Genomic DNA, 25737 nt, shown 5'->3' with positions numbered 1-25737 from the left:
TAAGCTGATTGATAATATTGGTTTGTCAAAATCAGTATAGAAAGCTAGAAGATTTTTAAATCACCAAAATGTACCAATATCTTAACTAATATATAAAAACTAAGATATGGAATCTGGCTTTAGGGTTCGTTTCATATATATATATATATATATATATATATATATATAGTACTACTAGTAGCATTAGTAGTAGAGGGACAAGAACATGAATCCAAAAACTTCCGCCCAAAATTTTCCAACTTTAATATTTCAACGCTTTTATAAAATTTTGACGCGCAGTTAAACACTCATGACCACAAAATAAATAAGACCTGACACTGTATCACTGAGTGCCCGATGTAAAAGACAATTGTCTCACTGTGGTAGTTATTTTCTCTTGTTTAGATTCCGCAGCCTTTCAGAGTTACAGTCCACCCCCACAACAACTTTTCCTTGATAAGATACAGTTTCAGAATAATGAATTCTTTGGACCCAAACATGACCCAGTTAAACAGTCTTTATATAGGCATCTAGCTTGATTGATCAATCTCGGGTCTTGCTAATGTGAGGTTGAAGAATAGATCCTACATATGCAGGGGAATAAATTCAAGCTAAAATGCTTTTACTCTATTACTATGGAACTCGTCGTATGGAAGGAATGAACTGCAATTCACATTTTCAGGCTTTTAACACCATCTCCAACTAGCAGTCATGAATAGATATTATCAAATATGCAAATCAACATCCCCAAGAACAGAAATATCCGTCCCACCCAATCAAGGAGCTTCCTCAAGGTACCTAGGACTCATAACTCATGACCTTAGCCTACTACAAGTGATTTCATAGATAACTCGGAGAAAACTCTTCGAGTGTTCTTCTTCAGGCAATTTAAGAAGCTTTGCAACTCTGGAGAATGATGCTTGGTGCTTTATGAGAGCATCTTCACTTGTCTCTGTCCATGGTTCCTTGTGGAGCTTTGGTGGTGATATTGCCCACTGCATTGCCCATATGGCCAGTGGGCGCATGTAGCACAAGGATCGGTATTGGTCATCATTGTTCCAAGCTTCAGGGGTCTGAAAAGAATACCTGTTGTTCAAATTAAACCATTAGATATTGGCAATGGGTAAAGTGCAGAGGTATTGCGACAATATTTGAAGTAACAATAGTTAAAAAATGAAACAGCAAGTTGAGATTGATATAAATAATTGCCTTTGCTTCATTTTTTCATGGAAGTCCCACTGGACAAACAGTTTATAGTATCATATAAGTCATCTGCCACGACTCTTATCAAAACATACATCCACCACCAATTCTAACTCTTGCAGCTTATATCCATGTTATCATATATAATCTTCGCATCCTTTTGCTATCCTTTTTTTCTTCGAAAAAAGAAAATTGAACCCTCCCATTATTAAGGCTCCTCTATCTTCAGTGCACCCATTTGTAACATCTTATATGGTTTCCACTTCCATGTCCTTGATTAATCCAAGTCCTCTATTTTTGCAATATATTCACCTTAGCTGCTTAGCACGTATCTTCTATGCCCAACATGTAAGACCAGCAGCAGTACGACCATATTTATGTCCTATTAAATTTTCCTTTGTTAGTGAATTCTATAGGATGTCTTTTGACTCTCTCTCTATATTGTTTTATGATTATCAAAATAATAGAAAGGATCAGACTATTCAGTATCTGACCCATTGGTTTTGAGTCTTTTGACAGCCTAGCTCATTTCTGGATCAAATAAAATTGCAATGCATATACTTTAACTTTATCCTTCTTTCTCAGCTCTTATCCTACTTCCTTCCATTATCCCAACCTAGCACTTAACCATGATTTCATCACTTCCGTTGACAGTCCAAGGTTCGCGGTACCGATGGTACCGACGTACCGGTCGGCTCCGGTAACGGTACGGTACCGGTGCCGAACCGATACCGTACCGATGGGGCACATTCGGCCTGGTTTCGACCCCATCGTCGTTTTTTTTTTTTGGAGTTCTTTCACTTTTGGATATTTTTTTGATGTTTTTATGTTTAGGTTTAAGGTTAAAAGTAGATGATGCAACTTATTACTTCCAAATGATTAAAATAATGAGATGAAGAACATAAAATATTTTCAAATTAAGATACAATCAATTACATACATTTAAAGCACTCTCGAATATCTAAAATCGGGTTGAGTGGCACTTTGAAAAGTGCCCCAGTGTGGCACTTTTGAAAGTGCCAGCCTCTGGCCAGCGTTGTGGCATTTTCAAAGTGCCACAGCGCTGGCACTATTTTTCAGAAGCGAACCGGCTCGGTTCGCACCGGTTCGAGCTCATACTGGTGCGAACCGAGCGGTTCGCACTGGTACGAGGCTCAAACCAAACGGTTCCGACCCATATTGGGTCGGAACCGTTTTATACCCCTGTACCGGACCGGTGCGGCCCGGTACCGGTCCGGTACGGGCTAAACCGACCGGTACAGGTCGGTTCAGCAGACCTTGGTTGACACTATACCAAGTACCCACAAAAAGACGTGCAACCAAATACCTCCGCCTATTCGGTAGTAATTTCACATATAACAAGGGTAAAGAGATGCTAAAAGGGCAAGAAACAATGAAGTCTAGAGCATCCAAAACAATGCAGGTGTTGCTAACCACTTAATTCAATGTAAAATTTGAAAAAAAAGCACCAATTCAAATTCAACTCCATAAATGACTTGAATCAGGGCAAGGATGCATGAGGGAACTAAATGATATATCTTTTTCAGTTGCCTGTCTATTCCTGATTTGGTGCATATGAGGCACACATCAGAAATAATGATCATCTGAGAAAGTTCTATTTGCTTTGACATGGAATATTGATCAGAAGTTCAGGCAACTGATCCAGGCTGGTAGGAACATCTGATCAATGGAATGTATTAGCTGCAGATGACATGTAACCTACTCATCGCATCCTTTTTACAATGCAAGTCATAAAAATTACAACTATTACTTTCGGAACTAGTAAAAGTAACAGATACTCACCCAAGTCCTTCCTGAGACCAAGCAGCATCATAGATCCCTTGTGCAGTTCTAAGTCCTGTTTCTACCATGCCTTCTTGTATCATAGCAGCTGCAATCGAATAAGTCACACCAGGCCATATCTCTCTCGATTGCATTGCAGACATGTCAACAGTGCCATCTGGCCTCATCCCATTAACTGCTCCTCTCTTTCCATCCTTGAACTTTAAAACATTGAAACTGAAAACTCTTTCAAGTGCACTTTGTGCTTTCTCTTTATCAACAATTGGCATAAGACCACATGCTTTAGCGTACCTGGAAAATGGTTTTGTCATTTTCTTAGGGAATCTTTTGCAACTTTTAACAATTAGAGACAGATTGAGTTTCCCTGTGCTAGCATGTAGTTTAAAGAGAGACACCTCACTAGCACTTCAAAAAGAAAAAAAAGGAAAAAGAATTGGAGAAAAGGAATCCATGTTGCAATAGGCTAGTTATATAATCCACAATTCCACATGTTCTACAGAAGATTTGAAGCTCGAATAGAAAAGAATGAAATGCAAGTAGAAAGATATTTGAGCAGGAATTCAGATTGAATTGTATAATGAGGATGATGAGATAATGATGCACATCCATTTTACAAGGGCACTGACTGGGAAAAGAAATCAGAGAACATCATAGAGAAAAATTGCCTTTCATAAATTAGCGCAAACAAATGTACTTTTATACACAAAAAGGAGTATCTCAGAGAAGCAACATCCATTTAAGAGCGAGGGTTTTGATATAAGTAGAATTAACTAAAAAAATTAATTCCTTGATGAAAGAACGAACTCCTTTTGCTGAATAAAGTAGCATGGTTGACTTAATATGTTAATACATACCATTGTCCAGCCAACTGATCTGCTTGGATAGATGAGCTTGTCTTGCCACCACTATTGTCATAATTGAAGTAAGAACCATTCCACAGCTTCTCATACACAGATTTTGCCTTTTGATATTTGTTCCAGAAAAGTTCTTCTGAGGATTTGTCACCAACTTCGCGTGCCATGGCTGATGCAGCCTGTAAAGCAGCCACCCAAAGTCCGCCACTGTAGGCACTCACACCAGTCACCGACCAAACATCATAAGTTTGATCAGGAAAGCCTTCATTTTCTATCATCCCATCTTTATCCTTATCAAACTGATCCATGTATGCCATTGCCATGTATACTGAAGGCCAGACAGCTTGTGCAAAGGACTTGTCACCAGTAGCTACTGTGTCTCTATAAACTTGTAACACAAATTTGGGGTTCAAGTCTTTCCACCTGTCTGTGTTATAAAGAGTGTAAGCATTCACTTTGAACCATGGGTCATATAGTCCAAGGTCATGAGGCACAGCACCTAGAACCTTTCTTGAAGCCCACTTGCCATCATGTAGAAGTTGGATCTTCTCGGGGTCATGCATCATTACTGCTGCAGCAAAGTCTCTTTGAATGCTGAGTTCAAGTCTTGGAAATAGCATGATCAAAGAAAAAGAGGAGTAGAAATGGACATCATATGTATTCCACATGTAATACTCTATCCCTTCAAGATAGAGAAACTGGCCAATATTTTCATCTCCCTGAAGCAATGATGTTCCAATAGCCGAATTTGATGCAATGGGTGCATGTATTTTTTCGAGTATTGATGCCATCCTATCAAGGATGTCCACTGCAGTATTGTTTTGTGAGATGATCCCAGTCATGTTCTCAAAATCTCCATTTAACATATCAAGGGAAAATTTCCTTCCTTCAATGCTTGCCAAGCTCTGGATTGGCGGTGACCCATCTGTGGCGGGAATAGTGAGCTTACATTCACCAAACAAACTGTAATGCTAATAAATAATATATGAATTTTGAAATAACAAACACCTGTCCAAATTGTTCCTCCAGAATTAAGATAGTATAGTTCATTGAAAAGAGTAATTTTGTACCTGTGGAAAACCTTTGATAAGTATTAAATTATTCTGTAATGTAATAGCTGGTAACTGTGATTGATTCTAAGATCATACCATTCTGGAAGCCTCTTGTCTTGCAATATAGGTCTTTGCCAATCTTCAATTTGGGACTCCCAAGAACCATGGTCTATTGTCTCAAAGGAAAAGAAAAGATTTAGCTAGGCAATAAACGACTAATTCTGAACCATTATAAATAACAAAAGATGCTTCTTCTGGAATTCAGTCAATAGCAAAGCAGACTGCATTATCAATACATAAGGTGTCAAATGTTTGTTTGAATGATATATAATAACAGCCGCCACAAGTCATACAGAGAACAAAGGCAGAGAGCATTTTAGACCAGCACACCTTTTACACCAAAACTGTGAACTATCAACAATAGCACCTAGAGGACATACAAATCCATATATAATAATATAGACTTTTTGTCAAGCGATGCCATTCATGGACATTCATCTGTGCTCTACAGATGAAAAGTAGCAATTAGCAGATATCCAAACTACATACAAATACATATGAGCTTATAAGGCAATCAGTAAGGATAGAGTTTTTCAACAATCTGTACAAATTTGATGGTTGATAGAACAACTCTCAAGATAGATAGCTATATACTGCACTCTGACTAAATAAAGCCAGGACTAGCAGCAGTCTTGGAGTTACAGTGAGTTATCTAAGATGTGTTTTTGATGAAAAAGAAGTACAGATATTTAGTTCTGGAAGATTATTAAGCTAGTCTATATCCTTTACATGATGGGGCACATGCATAATTACAGTTACAAGAACGTTTTTCACGTAAACACCGCATGCAGAAAAAGAGAAGATTATAGAAAAGCTTACAACATAAATATATAAATAAACCATCTTTTCCTTGATACCATGACATGAAAATCTTGCTTAACATAAGTCATAAAAAATCTGGTCTAAACTGCAAAAAGACAACTAGTTGAAGAGGGAGCAAAGCAATAATTAGGGAAGTTACTTTGAGAAATTTTATTACGCTCCAGAACTTGCTTTTATAGACAAAAGATGATTATCCAAAAGGTGAAGCATAAAACAACCAGATTCTGGCTGATTTTGGGCATGGCAAACCCGATAAAAACAAAAATAGTGATTCTGATAACTGCTCAGCAAAGGAGATGAACAACTTCTTCAACCCACCACAGTATGGAAATCCAACTATTCTGTAAGAATTATCTTGAGGTCCTTCGAACTAACCAGATTTTGGTGAACTCTGTGGCAGCTAGCCATGCCCAAATCACCAATTCTGGAGATGCTCTAACAGATATCTGGAGCTACAATAGAGATTATCAGACTGGTGCATACCTAATATCTAATGGTCAAGAAATGAACTGATCTCTTTGTTTTTGACATAATGATTCTGATAACTGATCAGCAAAGGAGATGAACAAAAGGTTCGCCGTATCGGTACCGAACCCCGTACCGGTGCCGCACTAGCATAAGCGTACCGAATGTCGGTACGGTACGGTACGCGGTACATCAGGCGTACCGACACTGGCGTACCGGTACCGGTATCCATCGGTACGGGTACGGTACGCCCGGTACCAGCCTGTACCGATCGGTACAGCATACCATGTGAACAACAAATTCAACCCACCACAGTATGGAAATCCAACTATTCTGTAAGAATTATCTTGAGGTCCTTCAAACTAACCAGATTTTGGCGAACTCTGTGGCAGCTAGCCATGCCCAAATCACCAATTCTGGAGATGCTCTAACAGATATCTAGAGCTACAATAGAGATTATTAGACTAGTGCATACCTAATATCTCATGGTCAAGAAATGAACTGATCTCTTTGTTTTTGACATAATGTGCATCCCAAATATCCTTAAAAAATATCGGCTCCGAAAATGTTCTTGCAGATTTTCTTCCTCATTATTAGAACATTACAAATTTACATATGTATGTATGAAGAAATGAACTGGTCACTGTATTTTTCTATATAACATACATCCTAAATATCTTTGAACTCTATGGCTTTGCAATATTTCATTTGGATTTTTTTCATCCTCATCATCAGAACATAAGAAATTTCTCTATCCGTCCATATATCTATATGCAAGTTTTTGAGAGAAAGGGAGGGGGACCCACCCACAGTTTACCTAGGCCCAAATATTTGGGGATGTACCACTTAATATTCGAAACTAGAACCTCTGTTTGCTAAGCTTAGGCCCCAATTCATGTATCTATACGCAAATTATGAAGTCAATGATGTTACAAGAAAATCCTGCATGCGATAGTGTTATGAAAGAAATAGTTCCAGTATGTGGGTAACAATAATGAATTTAATTACCATACCCATGATAGCATCATGTACAAGACTTGCTGCTGCATCACCATCAGTACCATAAAATTTGGTGTAGCGCCTGTGATCATAACTCAAGTCATACAGATGCTAGGCATAGCTCTGCTCCCAAATATTTTTGAATAAGGACTGATCAGCTAACCTGTGATAAATCTTTCCACAAGGAAACTTTACTTCAGGGCAAGCCCATGCCAAAGAAAATGTCACATTGTGGGTTGCTTGTGGAGAAAGCGTCACAGAAGCTGCAACAGCTGCTCCAATAGATGATCCTCGTTCAGAGCATGCTGATGTTGTGATTGAATCAAGGTGATCAAAGGATCCATGCTGTTAGAATAGAATATATGTCAAACTCCAAAATAACAATTATTAAGCAAATCAGATTATTTTTGTATAATAGAGGAACCCGTGTTCCTTATCACTTGTTCATTTAATTTACTGGTTAGAAATGAAAAAGAAGATGAAAAGGGAAATAAGCTTAGCACATGCATAAATATATCAATAAAGAAAAGTAATAGATCAATATTACTGCAGATGATTGCAGATTCTAGCTTATATGATATTTTGAATGTTATCAGTTTAGATCTGTAATATCACATACTTCTCGTCACCTTACATAGGGCATTAAGAATACCAGTGCTGGACATGCGGTGCACGTGAGAGGAAGCATGATGCCTGCTATCACATGAGAGGATGCAATGATGGCTGAAACCTTCCATTACTATATGCACTGCCCCTTTTAGTTGGTGCGCTTATCTCCTTTGTTAAGCAAGAGCTTGAACCAATATAACAAAGAAGACTTTTACCAAAAGGGTTACATATAAAGAATGGGACAGCTGGCCAAGTTTTGGCATGGGCACAGGCTCAAGAGCCAGGAAAGTGGCTTGGGAGTTGGGACAGTCTGCATTACAAATAGTAGAGATTTTGTCCTGTCTGACGCGGGATGTGAAGCATACGAGCTGGAATTTATCTGCCTAAGGTGCCATGCGCGCTGGATAATCCTTTTTATTCTCCTTACTTCCAGCCTCCAGGTGAGTTTTTTAGAATATCGTACTCACAGATAGAAGGTCCACTGTTAGATGTGCACTATATACTGTTGCATTTTGTGGATCGGTATTGTCGTTGTTGCACATGGACATCCATGCACTATATGAAAGAGATGTAATGCCCTAATGCAATTGCATTCTTTGTTTATATTCATATTCTATATCAAATATCCTGTCATATTAAAGTTGTATATAATGCCGCATTGTGCATACAAGCACGAATTCCTGTATTCTTTGCATCTCAATAACCTTAACATGATGCTGATCACATCACTGATATAATACATGTACAGCATTTTTCATTTTTTCCCTTGATTGGTCTTTGCATTATTTTTTAACATGGTATCGGAGCCTGTAACCAGGCCTTCTTAGGCATTTTGTAGTTATTTCAAAGAGTAATTGTATGAGATTAACTCATCATACCACATTATCATTGTTGGAAGGAAATGCCACATCATCTTCCAGGTATTAGTATCTTTGCTGCAATTTATTGATGGAACATTAACATAAGATGATCTGACTGCCTCTAGCTGCCAGAATTTCATCAAAATCTGGTTAACTGTTAAACTGTTGACTTTGATTCATGGGCATTTATCAGGTCCAGACCTATCATTTGACATACTTTAGACAAGTAAAGAATATTATATTTTATTGAAAATATTACTATAGTATAATGTTATATAATATGTACTTTATTATGTCCTCAAACTCCCCTTTCTAGACATCACCACCACTTCACAATCAGATTTTGCAACCACATCATTCTAAGGTGGAACAGCAGTTGACATCTAGCAAGCAATGATATGCCAATGCTCAATATAAACATTATGCACAGAATGTAGGAAAGTCAAAGGATCCATAATAGGTTTGTGTTCATCAATTTTTTTTTAAAACACTGGACCACAAATTTGATGGAGTGATTACTGTTAGTTCAGGAGGCATTGGGAGGCCAATGAAGTTAACCTGTGACATAAAATGAAGCAACTGACTTGACAGGGAGCAAAGTTTGCATGTGTAGATTGGATAAAAAATGATGCACATAAATTAAAAATAAAAAGGCACACAATTCCAAATAATTCAAAGGATGGAATGATTACAAAGTAAGAGTGTAAGACAAGAAACGACAGAGAATATTTGAGAAAATATGAAGAAATGCTCATCAAACAAACCAATGAGATGGAACAAATCAAACTAGTGAAAAATCAAGCTTTCCAACATAAAAAAAAAAATATCCTTATGGGATCCGATATATGTTTGCCCTTTGCAAAGCAGTTAGAGAGATAGAGATAGAGAGATAGATAGAGAGAGAGAGAGAGAGAGAGAGAGAGAGAGAGAGAGAGAGAAGGACCCTGCAATTGTTAGTATTTATTTAAGGGCCAAGAAATGTTTTCTTTAGTGATCCAAAAATTGGTTTTGTACACTGATAAGCCTGTTTTTCTGTTTAGTTCTCTAGTTGGTATGGTACAGGTTTAGGGAACAATTCCTCATAACCTAGCATGATGTAATTGACTGGGTTAAGTTTATTCAACTTGAAAAGTTGAAATTGAGACATCTTTTCTAGTGAAGATCAGACAGTTGGAAACCAAAGAAATAGGTTCTGCTTTTGACAGTGATCTTACCAAGCAATGCAGATATAGCTGACATGAATAAATCAGTCTCACTCTTTCATCCTATTCTCCTGCCAATATGAAACAGTTTCAGTAGTCTATCAATCAAATGTGTTCTTAATGCTATAATCTAGTTAATTTCTTTGAGAATGTTTCTGATATGCTATTTCTTAGTCCCATAGCTTCTCTTCCTCCCTTAAATGTATATAGTCATTCATTTCTTAATTATTATCCACCCCCTTTCCCTAACAAGGGTCCTCTTCAACAAAACTTCAATTTCTTCCAAGCGCAATATTTATTTTTGTGTTGTTCCCCTACCTCACATCACTCATTTCTATTATGAGCAACAGTCTCTAGCTAGGCAATTCATACCCTTCACTTATCCCTTCATGGCCCTAGCTGAGTCCTGTTACTCCAGCTAGTAGGGGTCTATACAGAATTATTTGCAACCAACAAGAGTAGAAGCAGACTATTGAAGGAGTATGAGCTACAATCAGGAATCAGCTAATATTTAAGATCATGCTTCCTTCCTTGCTGCAAATTTCCTCCCTCTATCTAGCAGGTTGCAAAATTAAAATTTGGTTGAACTCTTCAATTTGGCTACAAAAAACCTATTCAAGCCTCTTGACTTCAAACAAGTACAATATTGTTTATAAACAATTGTCTATGCTTTTTATCCTCTTAATGGTTCATAGATTATCATTTTATTAACTACACTTGAAGAATGCACTTCTTCACAGAGACTTCCATGAGGTCTGTAAACAGCCATTTTTTGGCCTTCTCCCCAGCCTAACATGCCTCCAGCACCTTTCGTGATTTTAGAAAACCAACTAGGCTCTTCATTCCTGATTTGAGAAATTCATTTAGATAATGGTTGTAGCTAGCTTCAACTTCAATGAATACGACCGTCTTAACGTTATTCTCGATCTTCAAAGGGCCACTATATATTATTTCTATATGTCGATGACAATCATCACTGCTGAAGATGCATCTCACCTTCAATCCATCAAGCAGTCTCTTGATTGCACCTATGGGACAAAGGACATTAAATTATTTCAATATTTTCTTGAATCTGAGGATGCTAAGCTGCCTGATCATATGATGTCCTAGAAAATTCTATACCACATCCTATCCCCATTCCCCAAAGCTTACCTCACAGATAATGGGAATGCTACTATCCAGTTTAGCTTCATCAGAAATTTTCCTTATCAGGAAGTCAATACCTCATCATCTCACAGAATGAAATTGCCAACACCATCCATGTTATTTATCTGTTTGAGCTGCATCCTATACTACTCTTCCAGTTGTACAGCATTGTCTTTGCTGCCTAACAACAATATGTGCATCTGTACTTCTCGTCACCTCCTCTTCAAATGAGAGTGTAAAGTTATGCAGATTAGAAAATAAAAGATCCCTTGCTCCATCACTGGCTGCCATGTGTTTCTCGCAGCATATCTCTTGAAAAAAGGGAAAAATGAAAATCCTAAGACTTCTTGAACCTGGAGCTTGGTATCACACAGTGTCAGCTAACACCGCTAAATCATTTGGCTTCAACATCTTATTGTAGATATTGACACCTTCCTCACCAAGCCACAACCTTGAGTCATGATAAGGTTATCGCTATCTCACTAGCAATCTAGGCTTCAGACAGCAAAACGAGAATATCGAGGTTAATCTCCACTTTCCCAATCATCTCTTTGCAGCTAATTGTCATATCTTCTGCTTGGGTTGCTGATTGCAGACTTCTTCACTGGGCCCAAACTTATTGAGCATTTTCTGAACTCAGCAAGCCCTATGTTTGACTGGCTTGATCTTGGGATTTTCCAGAAGTGGGTGTTAGATGTGTGCATATTCATGGTATATCTTTTTGTAATTTTAAAAAGTTTACTTTATAAATTTATGTACCATTCTCATTAAATTGTGAACCCACCTCATTTACACTTGTACATATATTTTCAAGAATTTTTCTAATGATACTTGCTTTGCATGTTTAGACAAATCCACCAAGCTATCAAGACCTAAGGTCCAGACAAGTTCTAGCAACTTTTCAAGCAATAGCCAGAAGATGAATTGCAATGAGCCTATCAACAAACGTATCATGATGAAGAAGGAAGCCGTAAAACATGGAAGGATTTAATCCAGGAACAGATGTTGTAAATGGTTGCAAAAAAATAAATCTTGTTTTATTACTTTAGAGCTTTTAAGTAGGTCCTGTGCAGGCAATCGCAGGTTCTGCACCATGTAACTTGAGCACCAATGAGCATGCGTAGAGTGAATCATAAGGGCATGTATATAGAATATAAAGCAATCAAACAGTATCAGGAAAAACCACAAAGGGAATGTGCATGAAATGCATATCCCAATAGACAGGCTCATACAAAAAATTTAAAAAAAGCTTACAGAGAACACTCTAAACATGCATCATGTATAGCATGCATGCACACATACAAATATAGAATAATGCACACAATTATACAGTACAACATTAACTTTGACTAAATCCTTCAAAAAGAATCTGAAGCTAAATATAAATTCTACATAGACACATTGTCTAGATCCACCAAAAAGAATCTGTAGCTCAACATAAATACTACTACATCTAAATCAGACTGTTATCCAGATCACGAACGAAAAAACAAGCAAGAAAATTATGTACTAGCACTACACAATAAATGCACCATGAAGTTGTAAAGATCATCCTAGACACATCTGATAATATGGAAGCAGAGAAATAGCAGCTGAGCATATCATACAAGCTACTAGATTCAGGTCTGCAGAATCAAGATGCACTGGAACAGCTTCAATATATAAGAATGACAAAAGATTATAGTGGGTCATTTCATATATAATGAAAATATAAACACTTCAACAAGCAATAAATCATTCAACCTCCTTAATTGCATGCCACATGTCTCTTGCTGTAAATGCATCACTGCTTCCAGATATCAAAAAGTATGGACATTCAGAGACATGAACATCAGCTGTCTGTTGTGCTGCTATTGCAAATGTTACTGGAGGTTTCCCATCTGCAGTTCTGTTTCCACATAAATATTGCTTTAGAAAAATATGTCCCTTTAAAAACTAACTTTTTCATCAGTACACAATTTGAAACTACTTTGCTGATATAAGACATGCTGTTTGGTTTCGGATAAAACTTGAGTTTACCTATGATGTAAAAGTACTCCATGCACACCATCTTTTTCTCTGGAGAAGAGGAAAATAAATATCAGTACATACCTTAACATCAAAAAAGGGGTTAGGTGGCTGCAAAGATGCTAGTCATCCACAGATTTTCAACAATTAAAGTTGGACGATCACATAGAAAATAAATTATCCCTTATTATTGAGTACTGTATTCTTACATCATTTTGGAATTGAAATGATATCCAGAAAACTCAGAGTTGCCACCCACAGAATTCTGTAGGAATAAAGGAAAAGAAATGAACGACTAAATACTTCCCTTCTGAAACTTGAAATGCAAAATATTGGAGCTCATATTATCAAATTTTGGGAATAGAATAGTAATCTTCCTTATCAGATCCAATGGAAACATAATTGACGATGATTCAAAATAGATAGACACAATGCCATAGAGAACAGTTTCAATATTTGAACTTACAGCCCATGAAAATAGCAAGGTTACTTTTGCAGCAGTCTTCCCCAAATTGATTAGCTGAAGAAATCATAAAACAGCTGCTTAAAAAAAAACAAGTAATTTATTTAAAGACAATCATAATCTATGCAAACAGAAGTTACCAGAAAATGCTTTTATTACCGTGAAAGTAAATACTGCAACAGGATAGCTGCTTTCCTGGTAATTGTGGGGAATAAATGGTGAAATCTGACGACATATTATTTTGAGATCCGGATCAGGTTCCCCTACAATGACAGAAATAATAATAAATTACATGCTATGATTGTGAGTCCATGACAGAAAGCAAGAATCAGCTCCTTTTTCACAACAACTACCATCAAATACAGTCCAGGCCCTTGGATAAAGAGCATGATAGGTAGACTTCTGTCCATTCAGGTTCCAGTCCCAAGATCCAGCTCCTGAAATGTTATTTCCTCTGCATATCATAAACTCCATTCTTGAATAATCTGAATCTTAAAGTAAAGCAACTGATAGTATCTAAACAGATGATTGACGTTAGCTTTGTTTATATTGTAAGAAACTACCAGGAGATTCCATGACTTAAAATCTGCTTACTTGAGCGCTTCTGGGTTCCCAGGGGACAGCACAGCAGAATATTTTTTACCATCTGACCGTGAAATAAATACCTGCCCAAAAAAATGTTATTTAATCATACCGAGAAACGTAGATATTATTCTAAGATAAAGAAATCTGACCATCATGACCTCATCAAACAAAAACAAGTGAAAAATCTCTTATATCTTCAGAGCATGGGTAACTAATGGGGACAACTGAAAATTGGAACAGTCCAATATGAACTAGATGTCATCATGTTTGAAAAACAAAAGCATCTGATAGGCATCACAGAGTGTTCAGGGTTTTCAGTAGATATCTTGAAACTTAGCATACATAGAGCTTTAGATTTTATTATGCTTGTACTTAGTATGCTTTCATTCTAATACTCGTATGTCGTAACATTGTGTGCATGCACCAAGCTGCAGTATCTTTGAGTAAATAAACTCTGATGTGTTCCATGCTTCTTCGGATTTCTTATTCTCCTTTTATATGCTATCAAAGCCCAGTCCTAGTGGTATCATCTAAGAGCTTTGCAGAACAAATTTGCAGATTGAAGCATCTATTGCTCAATCTCACAATTAAATAAGAACATGATCTTCTTCATGTCATTGCTGGACAGTTTACCAGACAAAATGATTGCAATTTCGGAACCTCCGCACGCGTGACTGCCTTAATGACTAATTTGTAATTTACTTCTAAAACAAACCTCTCAAAAGAATTAGTGGTTCTCACGAGAATTGTGTTGATTGATATCATATATGGAATGTTGTGCCTAGACAAGTAAGCATCAGACTTACAGAAAATTGATTTGCTAATACAGGTTTATCTTCACATATTCCAGGGAACAGCTGCCAACGTTGAAAATCACCCTTGTAGCTCCTTCCAATACTTCCTGCACTAAAGGTCAAAATTTCCAACAATAAGGAGAGGGCAAGAGATTTTTCCAGAAGCAACTAAAAATCATAGTAGTACAAATCCTTTCTAAGTAGAAAGTTTTAAAAGATTCTAGTTAATTAATAGAACATTCGGTGCAAAGTGAACAATCTGGTGGCAGAGCAGAGATGTTATGAGGAACATCTTATATTAATTATCACATTTAGAGGAGACACTAGCTCTTTTGTAATAACAGAACTGCTAAGACATCACTGATATTGAAATGCTTGTTCTAGTTAAAGATAAAGCTCTTGCAACATTTTCTCATTGGACAAAATATAAAATGAATAGCAGAAGGCAGTTGTAATAATGAAAATCTTTTGAAGGTCAAGGTCATGAAAGTAACATTACACTTCATTTATGATATATACTCGTGTCCAGCAGGCGCCAGCAAGCGGGCGCAGGCCGGACTGGGACTCTGCCAGCCAGGACGCACGACCTGGTCAACCAGGACACACTAAGAATGAAAAAACATCAAAACAGATAAAGCTTTATATGGTCAAATATGCGAAAATAAGTCAACTCCAATGCAGATCGGTGGCTTATCCAAGGATTTCCGAACCAGTTAGTTCGAGGCGTACGAAACCGGACGGATCGGTTAGCAGCACAGTTCAGCCCATATATTCAAGATGGTTCACGTTCAGTGGTTCAACAACTGATTTGAGAGAGCGATTGTGAGCGACACCCCCCTCCTGATGCTACCGATGGTTCAGACCACGCGCCTTCTCCCCCGGTGTTGCTCACGACACCTCTCTCTTTGCCATTCGAGGGCTTCAATGGTTAGATGCTGCTTGCTCTCTCTCACTGATAAGCCCTCAGCCCTCACCCTTCCTCCCTTCCACCCTTCCTCCCTCTCCCTCCCTCCATCTCTCTCACTTAGGACTAGGGTTTAGACTTTAGAGGGGCCCTCATCTATCCTGCCTCCTTCCCATCTCTCTCTCTTTCTCTCTCCCTCTCTTAGGGTTAGCATCAAGGTTCGGAGGGCCCCTCCCCTTTCCTTTCCCTCTCTCTTCCTCTCTCCTTTTTCTCGCTCTCCCCCTCATTCTCCCTGTTTTCAATATGCCCCAAAACACCACGGTACATACCTGTACCATATCAAACTAGTAGTTGACGAGTACGCCTTCTAGTACTGGTTTGGCAAATCTCGGGCTTATCATTTACCGCCTATTCGGAAATTAGTAGTAAGCATTCCTTAATATATTTTTTGCAATTAAGGCTGCAAATGGGCTGGGTTGACCAGTGACCCGACCCGACCTGTGGGGCCGAGTTGGTACTTAAACTTGGACTCGTTCCAATTTCTGGGTCGGGTCTGGGTTTACTAAATTCAAACCCGACCCGACCCATTTAAAATTTGGGTTTTCAATCTTACCATCCGCCCCGACCCGATCCGACCCAAATCTATAAAATTATTTGGGTCCACAAGCTGCAACCCGTGGGGTGCAAACAAGTTCTGAAGCCATGGATGGGTTGACCCGAACCGAACCCAACCCAGATCTGAATTTTTTGGGTTGAGTCCGGGTTATACATGGATCCGACCCGACCCAAATGATCCGTTGGGTTAAAAATTGTTGTAATGGACCCGACCCGATCCGATCTTCTATTGGGTTGGGTTTGGGTCCAAAATTATAACCCGAACAAGGAACCAAATTAAGTTGGGGTCACTCATGATCCGACTCGACCCATTTGCGCCCCTATTTACAATAGTCTAATAAATTGCATAGAATATATATATACATAGTAGGTCTGCCGTACCGATTGTACCGACGTACTGGTGGGCATCAGTACTGGTACGATACTGGTACAGTACCGAACCGATACTGTACCGGCGAAGATAAAAAAAATACCTCGCGAACATGCGCGCATCCGCATTAAATCCCACAGAGTGGCATTGAATATCCCGCGCGCGGCAATGCACGAGCGAGCTACCCCGCTCACCCATGAAGGCGCAAAGAACTGCTCACAGGCGCGGTTCCCCACACGCCCGCGTGCACCCACGAAGGCGTAGAGAACTGCTCGCGGGCGCGGTTTCTTGTGCAGGGAACCGCGCATGCATGCTTCCCCGCGTGTAGGGCGCACAGGGCGCTTGCGCTTGGGCCGGTGCGAACCGGCCTGATTTGCACCGGTACACGTACGGAACCATTCGATTCCGACCCCTTCTGGGTCGAAACCGAAATTATACCCGGCACCGGTTTAGTAACGGCAGAACCAACCGGTTTCGGTCGATTCAGCATACCATGATACATACATACATATACAAATATATAGAGAGAGATGTTTTTCCTGATTTTCCTGATTTCTTTTTGGGATGTCTATGTTCTTTAACTGATCAACATTCAGAACTTTCACTACTACATCAAATCATCATTGTTAAACATGAAGTTTGAAATTTAAAAAAAATAAAACAATTTTATGAAATCATCTTGATCAATGTTATGCCACACCGTGCCGAACTAACAGATTCGAGGCTTACTAAACCAGACCGGTTAATTACCAGCACGGTGTGAGGAGCTGATTGGGCATAAAAGGATTGAGGGCTTGCTTCATTTGAGGATTTTCTTCTTTCACTGCCCGCTTCATTCGCCCCTCCCCCTTCAAAAGCCTAATCCCCTTCGTCGTCATCTCCGGCCGGCCAGGTAAGCAAGCCTCTCCCGCCCTCCCTCTGTATCTCCCCCCTTGATGACAACGATGAGGGCTGTTCGAGAGAGGATCCCTCTCTCTCTCTATCTCCCTTTCTCTCTACCCTTCAACAATGACAAGGAGGGCTATTTGAGCCCTCTCTCTCTCTCAGAGTCTCTCTCCCCTCTCTCCCTCTTTTCCTCGCTCTCCTTCCTCTCCAACTCTCCCAATTTCCGTACACGCCAGAACAACACCGTAAGGACCCGTACCAATTCAACAAACCTTGGCAACAAGTAAAAATTGTGGTTAGATATACATTAAAGTTAACTTAGAACAACAATTAGCACCAGTACATTCATAATGTCATGCAACTACAGCAGCATGCATTAGTTCTTCAAATGCATTTGATATGGCACCCAATCCTTAACCTAATCAATGTGTTGGTGATGAATGTGTATTACACATTGGTATTGATAGTTCTAGAATTCTTTTGAACTTTTAAACAAGCCCAAATTTTACGAAAATCGATACTTTGTTGCTACTTGCCATGGTTCACCGTGCCGGCCCGAACCGAGTGATACGGGGCGTACCGTACCATACTGATTCGGTATCGGTACTCGGTATGGAGCGTATCGTACCATATTGGTTCGGTATCAGTACCCTATACAAATGACATACCAACATTCGGTACGCCGAAGAGATCTTCTGCCATACCGTACCAGCATAATGCTCGTATAGAACCGGTACGAAGTCCGGTCCTGAGATGGCGAACCTTGCTACTTGCAATCTACTAGATTACAAAAGAAAATATTAAAAAAATAATAAGAGAATAGATAAATAATCATATTTTACTTAAGATCTATAATAAGTTTTTTGATGGATCATACTAGCATGGCTCTTTTTCTGGTTTTAGCTATAACATCATATTTTGGCGTACTAGGTTATTGTTTATTTATAATATATGTGTGTTCTATCTCATGGTTTAACCACCATATTTTAATAAAGAACAAGCCAGCACTTAATTTTCTTAGACATTAGACAAACTCAAGTTATGAGTAATAAAAATTAATGTGCATTTAAAATATGTAGCCATGTTACCAGATGTTTGTAATATACAGAATCTGGCATCATACACTAGTATTTTCACAGATTTCAGTCCAGGATAGCAGTATGAAAGCAGCAAAGAAGTACATGCAACTAGGAAATAAGCACCATAGTCCTTTCTTTATTTAAAGACCACAATATGACTTGTCAATCAACAAAAGGCTTGGTCAGAATTCATGTCTTCATCGGATCTAATTAACCTCTTTCAATTTTTCAATAATAAACTGGGCTAATATGGACTGAATGTTTAACAAAGGATACACAAAATCTAGAGGTGACACCAGATTTAGCCCTGGATAGGAATTAAAACAAGAACAGAAGAAGGATTCATAAAGCCAACTATAAATTGCGAGAGCAAATATTAATGGTCAAGGTTACGGTGAGCCTTAATTAATACCAAACATCAAACTCCATAAAATTTAATTTGTATGTTGACTTCTACAAAAATATATGTTATGCGCATAAGATGAAAACCTACCCAATGCCACCTAAAGGAACACCCTGACAAGATGTAGCAATGCGCTTTTTCATGGGATCAACAAATGAAACCTATAAAAAGATGGTGGTCACAAAGGGGACATCAAACAAGAAAGATCATGAGAAGATAACACAATATAAAAGTTGTAACCATGCTGGAACCAATTCTATATCACATGTGATCTGCTTAGTATATGATTAAGCGCACCCGCCCTTTTGAGATTTCTTTGATGATGTGACGCCCCAATCTAATACCTAAAGAACTCTGCATAAATCAGAAAGACAATTAAAAACTAATTGAGAGAGAGTTATGCTGTGACAAGTACAATATAGTTTAGCAAATGGCCTGCACATGATAAAAATATTTAGGTTATGATTCATGACTAAATCAAAGACCTGCTAAATCTGATAGTTGGTTTGCTTTGGTTTTTGAAGCAGGAACCTATGTGTCTTCTTGCATGTAATGCATTGGTGTATATATAGCACATTGGTACACAAATTATCAATTCAAATGAAAAAAAAGAGTTTTTTTAAGCCTTGTTTGGAAGCCCAGATAAACTGTTCCTGGCAAGGTCTGCAGTTCAGATACCAAGTACCATACTGGTACCTGACCAGGATGGCACGATACCAAACTGTACTAATACCAACAATCAATATGTAAATGCATACTGGTTCAGTGCCCTAGAACATTTTTTGCCTTTTTTTTCAATCTTTTCATTTTTGAGGATTATTTTAAGATTTATGGATGTTTAAAGATACTTTAATGTACTTTTAGAGTACTCAATTAATCCTTGGTTGCTGTTTAAAGTACCCAATTAAGGTTTATGGAGCTTTAAAATACTTCTAAAGTACCCATCCACGTGCAGAAGAAATTAACAAGCACTCAGCTCTTTCTTTTTTCCAAGTACTAAGCTTGTTTTGGGGGATTGATGTGGGTTTGTTGAGGTTAACGGGCTAGAAATGCAGAATTCACTATTCACAGCACTATTCATTGTTATGTTTAATTAACTTCTATGTCTTCTGTTAACTTAATCTGTTGTTAGTTAACTTTGTAATGCTGTGTTCAGTTGTGCGGGTGAAAGTTGTCTATGTGTAAGCTTCCTACTGGATGTACTCGCATGTATAACAACTTGTCTGTAGTGCTAGAATGATTAAGAAGAAGAAAAGAAATTCAGGTTTGAATTCCTTTTGAAATATGTTTTTTTATTTCTTGTTAATTTCTCAAGTATATAAGTTGACCCTACAGCCAAGTGGGCGGAAGTTGTCTTTATTGTCCTTTTTTTCTATTCTGGTGAAATCAATAACCATAAAAGCCTTCAGATCAACTAATAGACGATTTAGCCTCTTAGTAACACTTACATCAACAAACTCATGCAAAAAAAAAAAGAGAAGGAACAACATCTGGTTAGCCCTTAATAATACAACCCCTTTTTTCTGTAATCGAATCCTTTAATGCCAGACTGACTATAGGAAAGAAGAAGAAAAAGGAAAGAAAGAAAGGAAAGAAGAAGAAAAAAAGAAAGAAAGGAAAGAAGAATAAAAAAAAGAAAAGAAAGAAAGGAAAGAAGCAGAAAAGGAAAGAAAGTAATGAAGGAAGGAAGAAAAAAGAAAAGAAAGTAATGAAGGGAGGAAGAAAAAAGAAAAGAAAGTAATGAAGGGAGGAAGAAAAAAGAAAAGAAAGTAATGAAGGAAGGAAGAAAAAAGGAAAGGAAAGAAGGAAAGAAGAAGAAAAGGGAAGAAAGAAAGGAAAGAAGAAGAAAAGGGAAGAAAGAAAGGAAAGAAGAAGAAAAGGGAAGAAAGAAAGGAAAGAAGAAGAAAAGGAAAAAAGAAAGGAATGGTGAAAGAAGAAAAGGAAAGAAATGAAGGAAGTAAGAAGAAAAGAAATAAGAAAAAAAAAGGAAAGAAATAAAGGAAGAGAGAACAAAAAGAAAGGAAGGAAAGAAGGAAAAAGGGAAAGAAAGAAGAAGGGAAAGAAAGAAGAAGGGAAAAAGGGAAAGAAGGGAAAGATAAAGGGAGAAAAAATGAGGGATTGTGAGCCCAAAATTGAAACCAATCAACCTGTCTTTTCTCACAATTACTCCTATATTGTATATTTTTTTAAGAGTTTATTTCAGAAACAAAGATATGGCAAGCATTGTCAAGTATTCAGATGGTACCAGTTGCAGCCTTTCTCGCATAGTGAGAGTGAACTCTGGCAGTTCATATGCATGATTGCTTAGCTTCCTATGCCATGTTAATGGTGCAGGTTGTCCAGGATCAGCCTTTACCTATATCAGACATTAAACAAAAAAAAGAACATTGGCTACAAGAATGAATATGAAAGTAACAGGATAATAAACTGACCCAAACTAAGAGACAAATAGACTTGAAATTTGAAAAGGAATAAAAAATTATCCATCAAATTCCTCTCATGTTGCCACAATAGAAATAAGTAAGACAGAATCCTTTTCCACTAAAAAGAGGTCATCTGTACAAATCTTTTTTTCATTTATTGTATTCTTGCCAAAACCTCATAACAAAATGGGTGACTTTAGATCCTAATGAAGCTCAAAGGCAGCAACAGCGGAAAGCATGGAGAAGATATATATATATATATAACAGAGAGAGAGAATATATATATATATATAGAAAGAGAGGGAGAGAGAGAATATAATATTATATATATATATATATATATATATAGAGAGAGAGAGAGAGAGAGAGAGAGAGAGAGAGATCGTATCCAAATGTGTCCATGCACCATAGTGCATATCCATTAGCTCAACCAAAACTAGGAAGCAAAAACTGGGGGCATGATTGACCATAATTGTAAGCATTCAAGATACTGATGGCATTTTATATCACCAAAAAATTTAAAAGGAATTTATTTTTTACATAATCTATATCCTGTTAGCTAGCATATTCAAAATGATGTCGTAAATTTCCAGTAGTCACACAAATATAACTTTTTCCTTTCTCTGGTTATGAAGCATGACGACCGTAGTTCAGGGGAAAAATATGTCCAAATTGTAGAAGGTTTAAAATGTATGTATATAATTTAGGGCAATGGAAGCAAATTGTGGCAATCTACTTTAAGGATTCCAACAACATATCTGAAACTTATACACATCTTATCATTTATAAATAGGAACAGATGCAGCATTTTGCACATTACATGAAAGTGGGGACAAAAAAGAAGAAAGAAGAACTAGAAAGGAAATTGATCTCATCAGTCAGTGTAGTATATTATTTGTTTTTGTAGGCTTATATTTAAGGATTCCCATGCTTCTTCATAAATAAAGCAAGAACAACAGAATTGCATACACTCTTTGTAGTGCAATTGATGTTACTGCCGTTACATCTTGATATCTTACTATGTGTACCTGTATGAAGAAATCAAGGTTTTTGCAACTGATTTTATAATGTTCTTTAAGCTATAATAGCACTCAGATTGCATCGTCAACATGCAAAAATACTAGTTTAGTAGCATTGGGTTCAAGTGTGATCAAGGTATTCCGAACCGGTACGGGTAGGCGTACCGGTGGCCTACCAGACCGGTTCATCATTCTCGGTACCGGGCCCATACTGAGAACCCCAGCCGGAGCCGGAGAAGACGAGGTGAAAGAGAGAGCGAGCGGGGGAGGGAGAGAGAAGGAGAGGCCTCCGCTGCCCGCGGAGGGCGCCGCGGGCCGGCAGAGGCTGCAGGGGGCAGCGGAGGCCATGGGGGCGCGGGAGTGCGGCGGAGGCCAAGGCCGCGGCTGCATCCCATGTCTCGAAACGCGGCTGCGGAAAAAAAATTGAAATTTTTTAAGTGAAGTCGGCAAATTGTTTGTCGACTTTACTTAAAAATTTTCAAATTAAAAAAACTGGGGACGCAACCTCGACCTCCGCCCCGGTGTCCGTCGCTGCCTCCCCCCCACCCACTCCCCGCAGCCCTCCACAGGCGGTGAAGGCCTCTCCTTCTTCCTCCCTCCCCCGCTCGTTCTCTCATTCTCTTCTTTTTCCCGGCTCTGGCTGGGTTCTCTTGATACGGGCCGATACCGTTTTCCACGGCTGAACCGTACCGGTCAGGGTCCGGACTGGTACGGTACGAGCTGAACCGGACGGTACGAGCCGGTTCAGCATACCATGAGTGTGATAAACATCTAAAGCAGAAATAATATAAACAGGTTGCTGGATTTGTGTGTAAACATGGCAAGGTAATAAGTAGAAGTCACCAATCGATCAAAGTTTGTTGCAAAAAGGACATGAGAGAATATAAATGTTATTGATTGCAAACCATATTTTTTTTACCATGTTGTACGAGGAGCCCAATAAATAACATGTAGAATTCATCATGAATATCTAATTTGCCCTAAATATTAACCAATTTGGACTGTTCGTATGGCTTACAAAAGAACCATTTGCATCCAAAAATCCGTGATCAAGGAAAGGCTCCTTCTCTTCTTTATCAATTCCATCATCAAACATCATGACCCAGCCAACCTGGACAAAATTGAAATAATTAACCGCTTGATATTTCCATTAAGTTAACTGCTACAGTCAGCACATGATGGAATCAATATAAATCAGACCAAAATATTTAATATGATTTATAAAGAAAAAAGAAAATAATTGTCCATGCTGCTTATTGAGGCTATGTGGCATCTTGGGTAGGTGGCCTTTTGGGTAGGTGGCAAACTTGATGCAAATAATATTGCAAGTGGAACTAAATGGTGCTCGTTATGTTGGTGTCTGTAAACCCACTAGTTTATGCTTTAACTACATAGAGTTATATTCCACATAAAGTGCAATTTACTGATAGAGGTCACAACATAAAGTGTAATTTACTACTAAACTTCATAACATAAAGTGTGGTTAGCCCTTATCACTAAAAAATTATTTCATAAAATTCTCTTTGAAGAGGACACTCAATATTGGGGAAAAAAGGACACTAAACCCAGGTATCTATTGTTTCGCCTGCAGACCTATTGACTCGTCCCATAAGAAATAACTATATAATTATTGGCGATTATTCATGAAATTGAGTCAGTGGCTCCAAATGCGACATAAATACAGATGGAAACTAGTTTCAGGAATGTCAATTTATAAAAACGAGGGAGTAGGTCTATTCTCTGACATTTTCATGAGATTCCATAGGAATTACTTCTCCAGGTGACCTATTTACCTCTACCACTCTCCACGAATAACCTATGAGATCAAAACATAGATAATCCAAAGAAAAACCAAATGCAGATATAACTGCAGATAAATAATAGAAAAAGAATTCCCTCAGATAAAATGGCTCAAATTGCGGAAATATTTAACGGAACGCCATGATCACATCAATCACATATTCCAAATATAATCATCCATAATTACCTTCTGAAACCGGGTCTTGTTTCGAGACTCGGATGGAAAAGAACGTAGAAAACAAACCTTTTTTCATCAATTTTAAACGGTTTTTTAAATAAACATTGGGGGCAAAAGAAACCCAATGCGCGCAGAAAATTTAACATGCATTGCAGTTTTCGATATTCTAATAGAATTCTTGAATCAAAGAAATGGCAAAGAAAGATTACACGAACATTACTACAGAAAAATCCGAAATCCATAAACAATATATGAAATTTATCATCAGACATGCATACCAGATCAGGTGAAAAGAACGAAGAGACGAGCAACGGCCTAGAACCCTAATCTCTGATCGCAGAGAGGAAGAAATAATTGGAGAGCCGAGATTTCTATCGCCTGGCCTCGCGTGCGTACTCCTTGATATTTTTAACGATGCATCTATATCTATATATATATATATATATATATATATATATATATATATATATATATATATATATATATATATATATATATATATATATATATATATTTCCTATATCTGGAAACCGGAGATTCTTGATTTTTTTTACGGAGTTTATCCATATATTTCGGGTAGTTCTATATACACCCCCCCTATTGCTCAGGACACCCCCCAAAAACCAAAAAAAAAATACCCAAACTAACCTTTAGTGTAATTACCATATTGCCCTTGAAATTTTCTCATACACCCCCCTTCCTCCTCCTCCGTTTCGTTTTGAAAAGAAAAAAAAAAAAACCCCTCAAACCCCCCTTAAACCCCTCCTCCCCCGTTCCCCCTTCTCCCTCTCGTCGCCGGCATTCTCCCGATCTCCGACCACCTCGCCGGCTTCTCCCGGAACCACCTCGCCGGCTTCTTCCGAAATTTTTTTTTTTCACGGTTCGTGCTCCGTTCGGCACTGGATCGCCGAACAAAAGGCTTCTGTTCGGCTGAACAGTGCCGAACAGAAGCCTTCTGTTCGGCAACCCTCACCCGAACAGATCTGTTCAGCTGCACAGTGCCGAACAGAAGGTTTCTGTCCGGCACTGTTCAGCCGAACAGAAGCCTTTTGTTCGGCGATCCAGTGCCGAACGGAGCACGAACCGTGAAAAAAAAAAATTTCGGAAGAAGCCGGCGAGGTGGTTCCGGAAGAAGCCGGCGAGGTGGTCGGAGATCGG

General features: G+C 38.3%; 1 protein-coding gene across 9 annotated transcripts; it reads right to left on the bottom strand.

Annotated features, from left to right (window-relative positions):
• Positions 1-629: 629 nt before the first annotated feature.
• On the bottom strand, positions 630-25029 carry LOC103699154 (uncharacterized). 9 transcript variants are annotated; one of them, XM_039133577.3, is made up of 20 exons: positions 24858-25029; positions 23620-23712; positions 21405-21515; positions 19457-19513; positions 19250-19320; positions 14916-15015; positions 14119-14189; positions 13878-13978; positions 13684-13787; positions 13528-13581; positions 13271-13326; positions 13074-13112; positions 12798-12942; positions 7401-7582; positions 7252-7319; positions 4988-5060; positions 4848-4909; positions 3840-4764; positions 2986-3276; positions 630-1065 (listed from the first exon to the last, which is right to left on the bottom strand). In XM_039133577.3, the coding sequence occupies exons 2-20, from the start codon at positions 23698-23700 to the stop codon at positions 792-794; spliced, it is 2865 nt and encodes a 954-aa protein (XP_038989505.2). In that variant the 5' UTR covers positions 23701-23712; positions 24858-25029; the 3' UTR covers positions 630-791. The 9 variants fall into 9 exon arrangements, with proteins under 9 accessions (XP_038989505.2, XP_088576436.1, XP_038989509.2 ...); XM_088720310.2 differs by having other exon boundaries at positions 21405-21517; positions 23667-23712; positions 24858-24992; XM_039133581.3 differs by having other exon boundaries at positions 13878-13961; positions 14916-15010; positions 24858-24983.
• Between the last annotated feature and the right edge of the window lie 708 nt (positions 25030-25737).

This window comes from Phoenix dactylifera, chromosome 4 (assembly GCF_051530095.1).
Source record: "Phoenix dactylifera cultivar Ajwa chromosome 4, Ajwa_hap1_PhDact_Kaust_v1.1, whole genome shotgun sequence".
Taxonomy (NCBI): domain Eukaryota; kingdom Viridiplantae; phylum Streptophyta; class Magnoliopsida; order Arecales; family Arecaceae; genus Phoenix; species Phoenix dactylifera.
This window is presented reverse-complemented; position numbering and strand designations above follow the sequence as displayed.

Coding starts and splice junctions, on each gene's coding strand:
- LOC103699154 (XM_039133577.3), bottom strand. CDS start 23,700: ATGATGTTTGATGATGGAATTGATAAAGAAGAGAAGGAGCCTTTCCTT. Junction 13,113..13,270: donor CATTTCAATTCCAAAATGAT/GTAAGAATACAG, acceptor CCTCTTCTCCAG/AGAAAAAGATGGTGTGCATG. Junction 4,765..4,847: donor TGGAGGAACAATTTGGACAG/GTGTTTGTTATT, acceptor TTCCCGCCACAG/ATGGGTCACCGCCAATCCAG.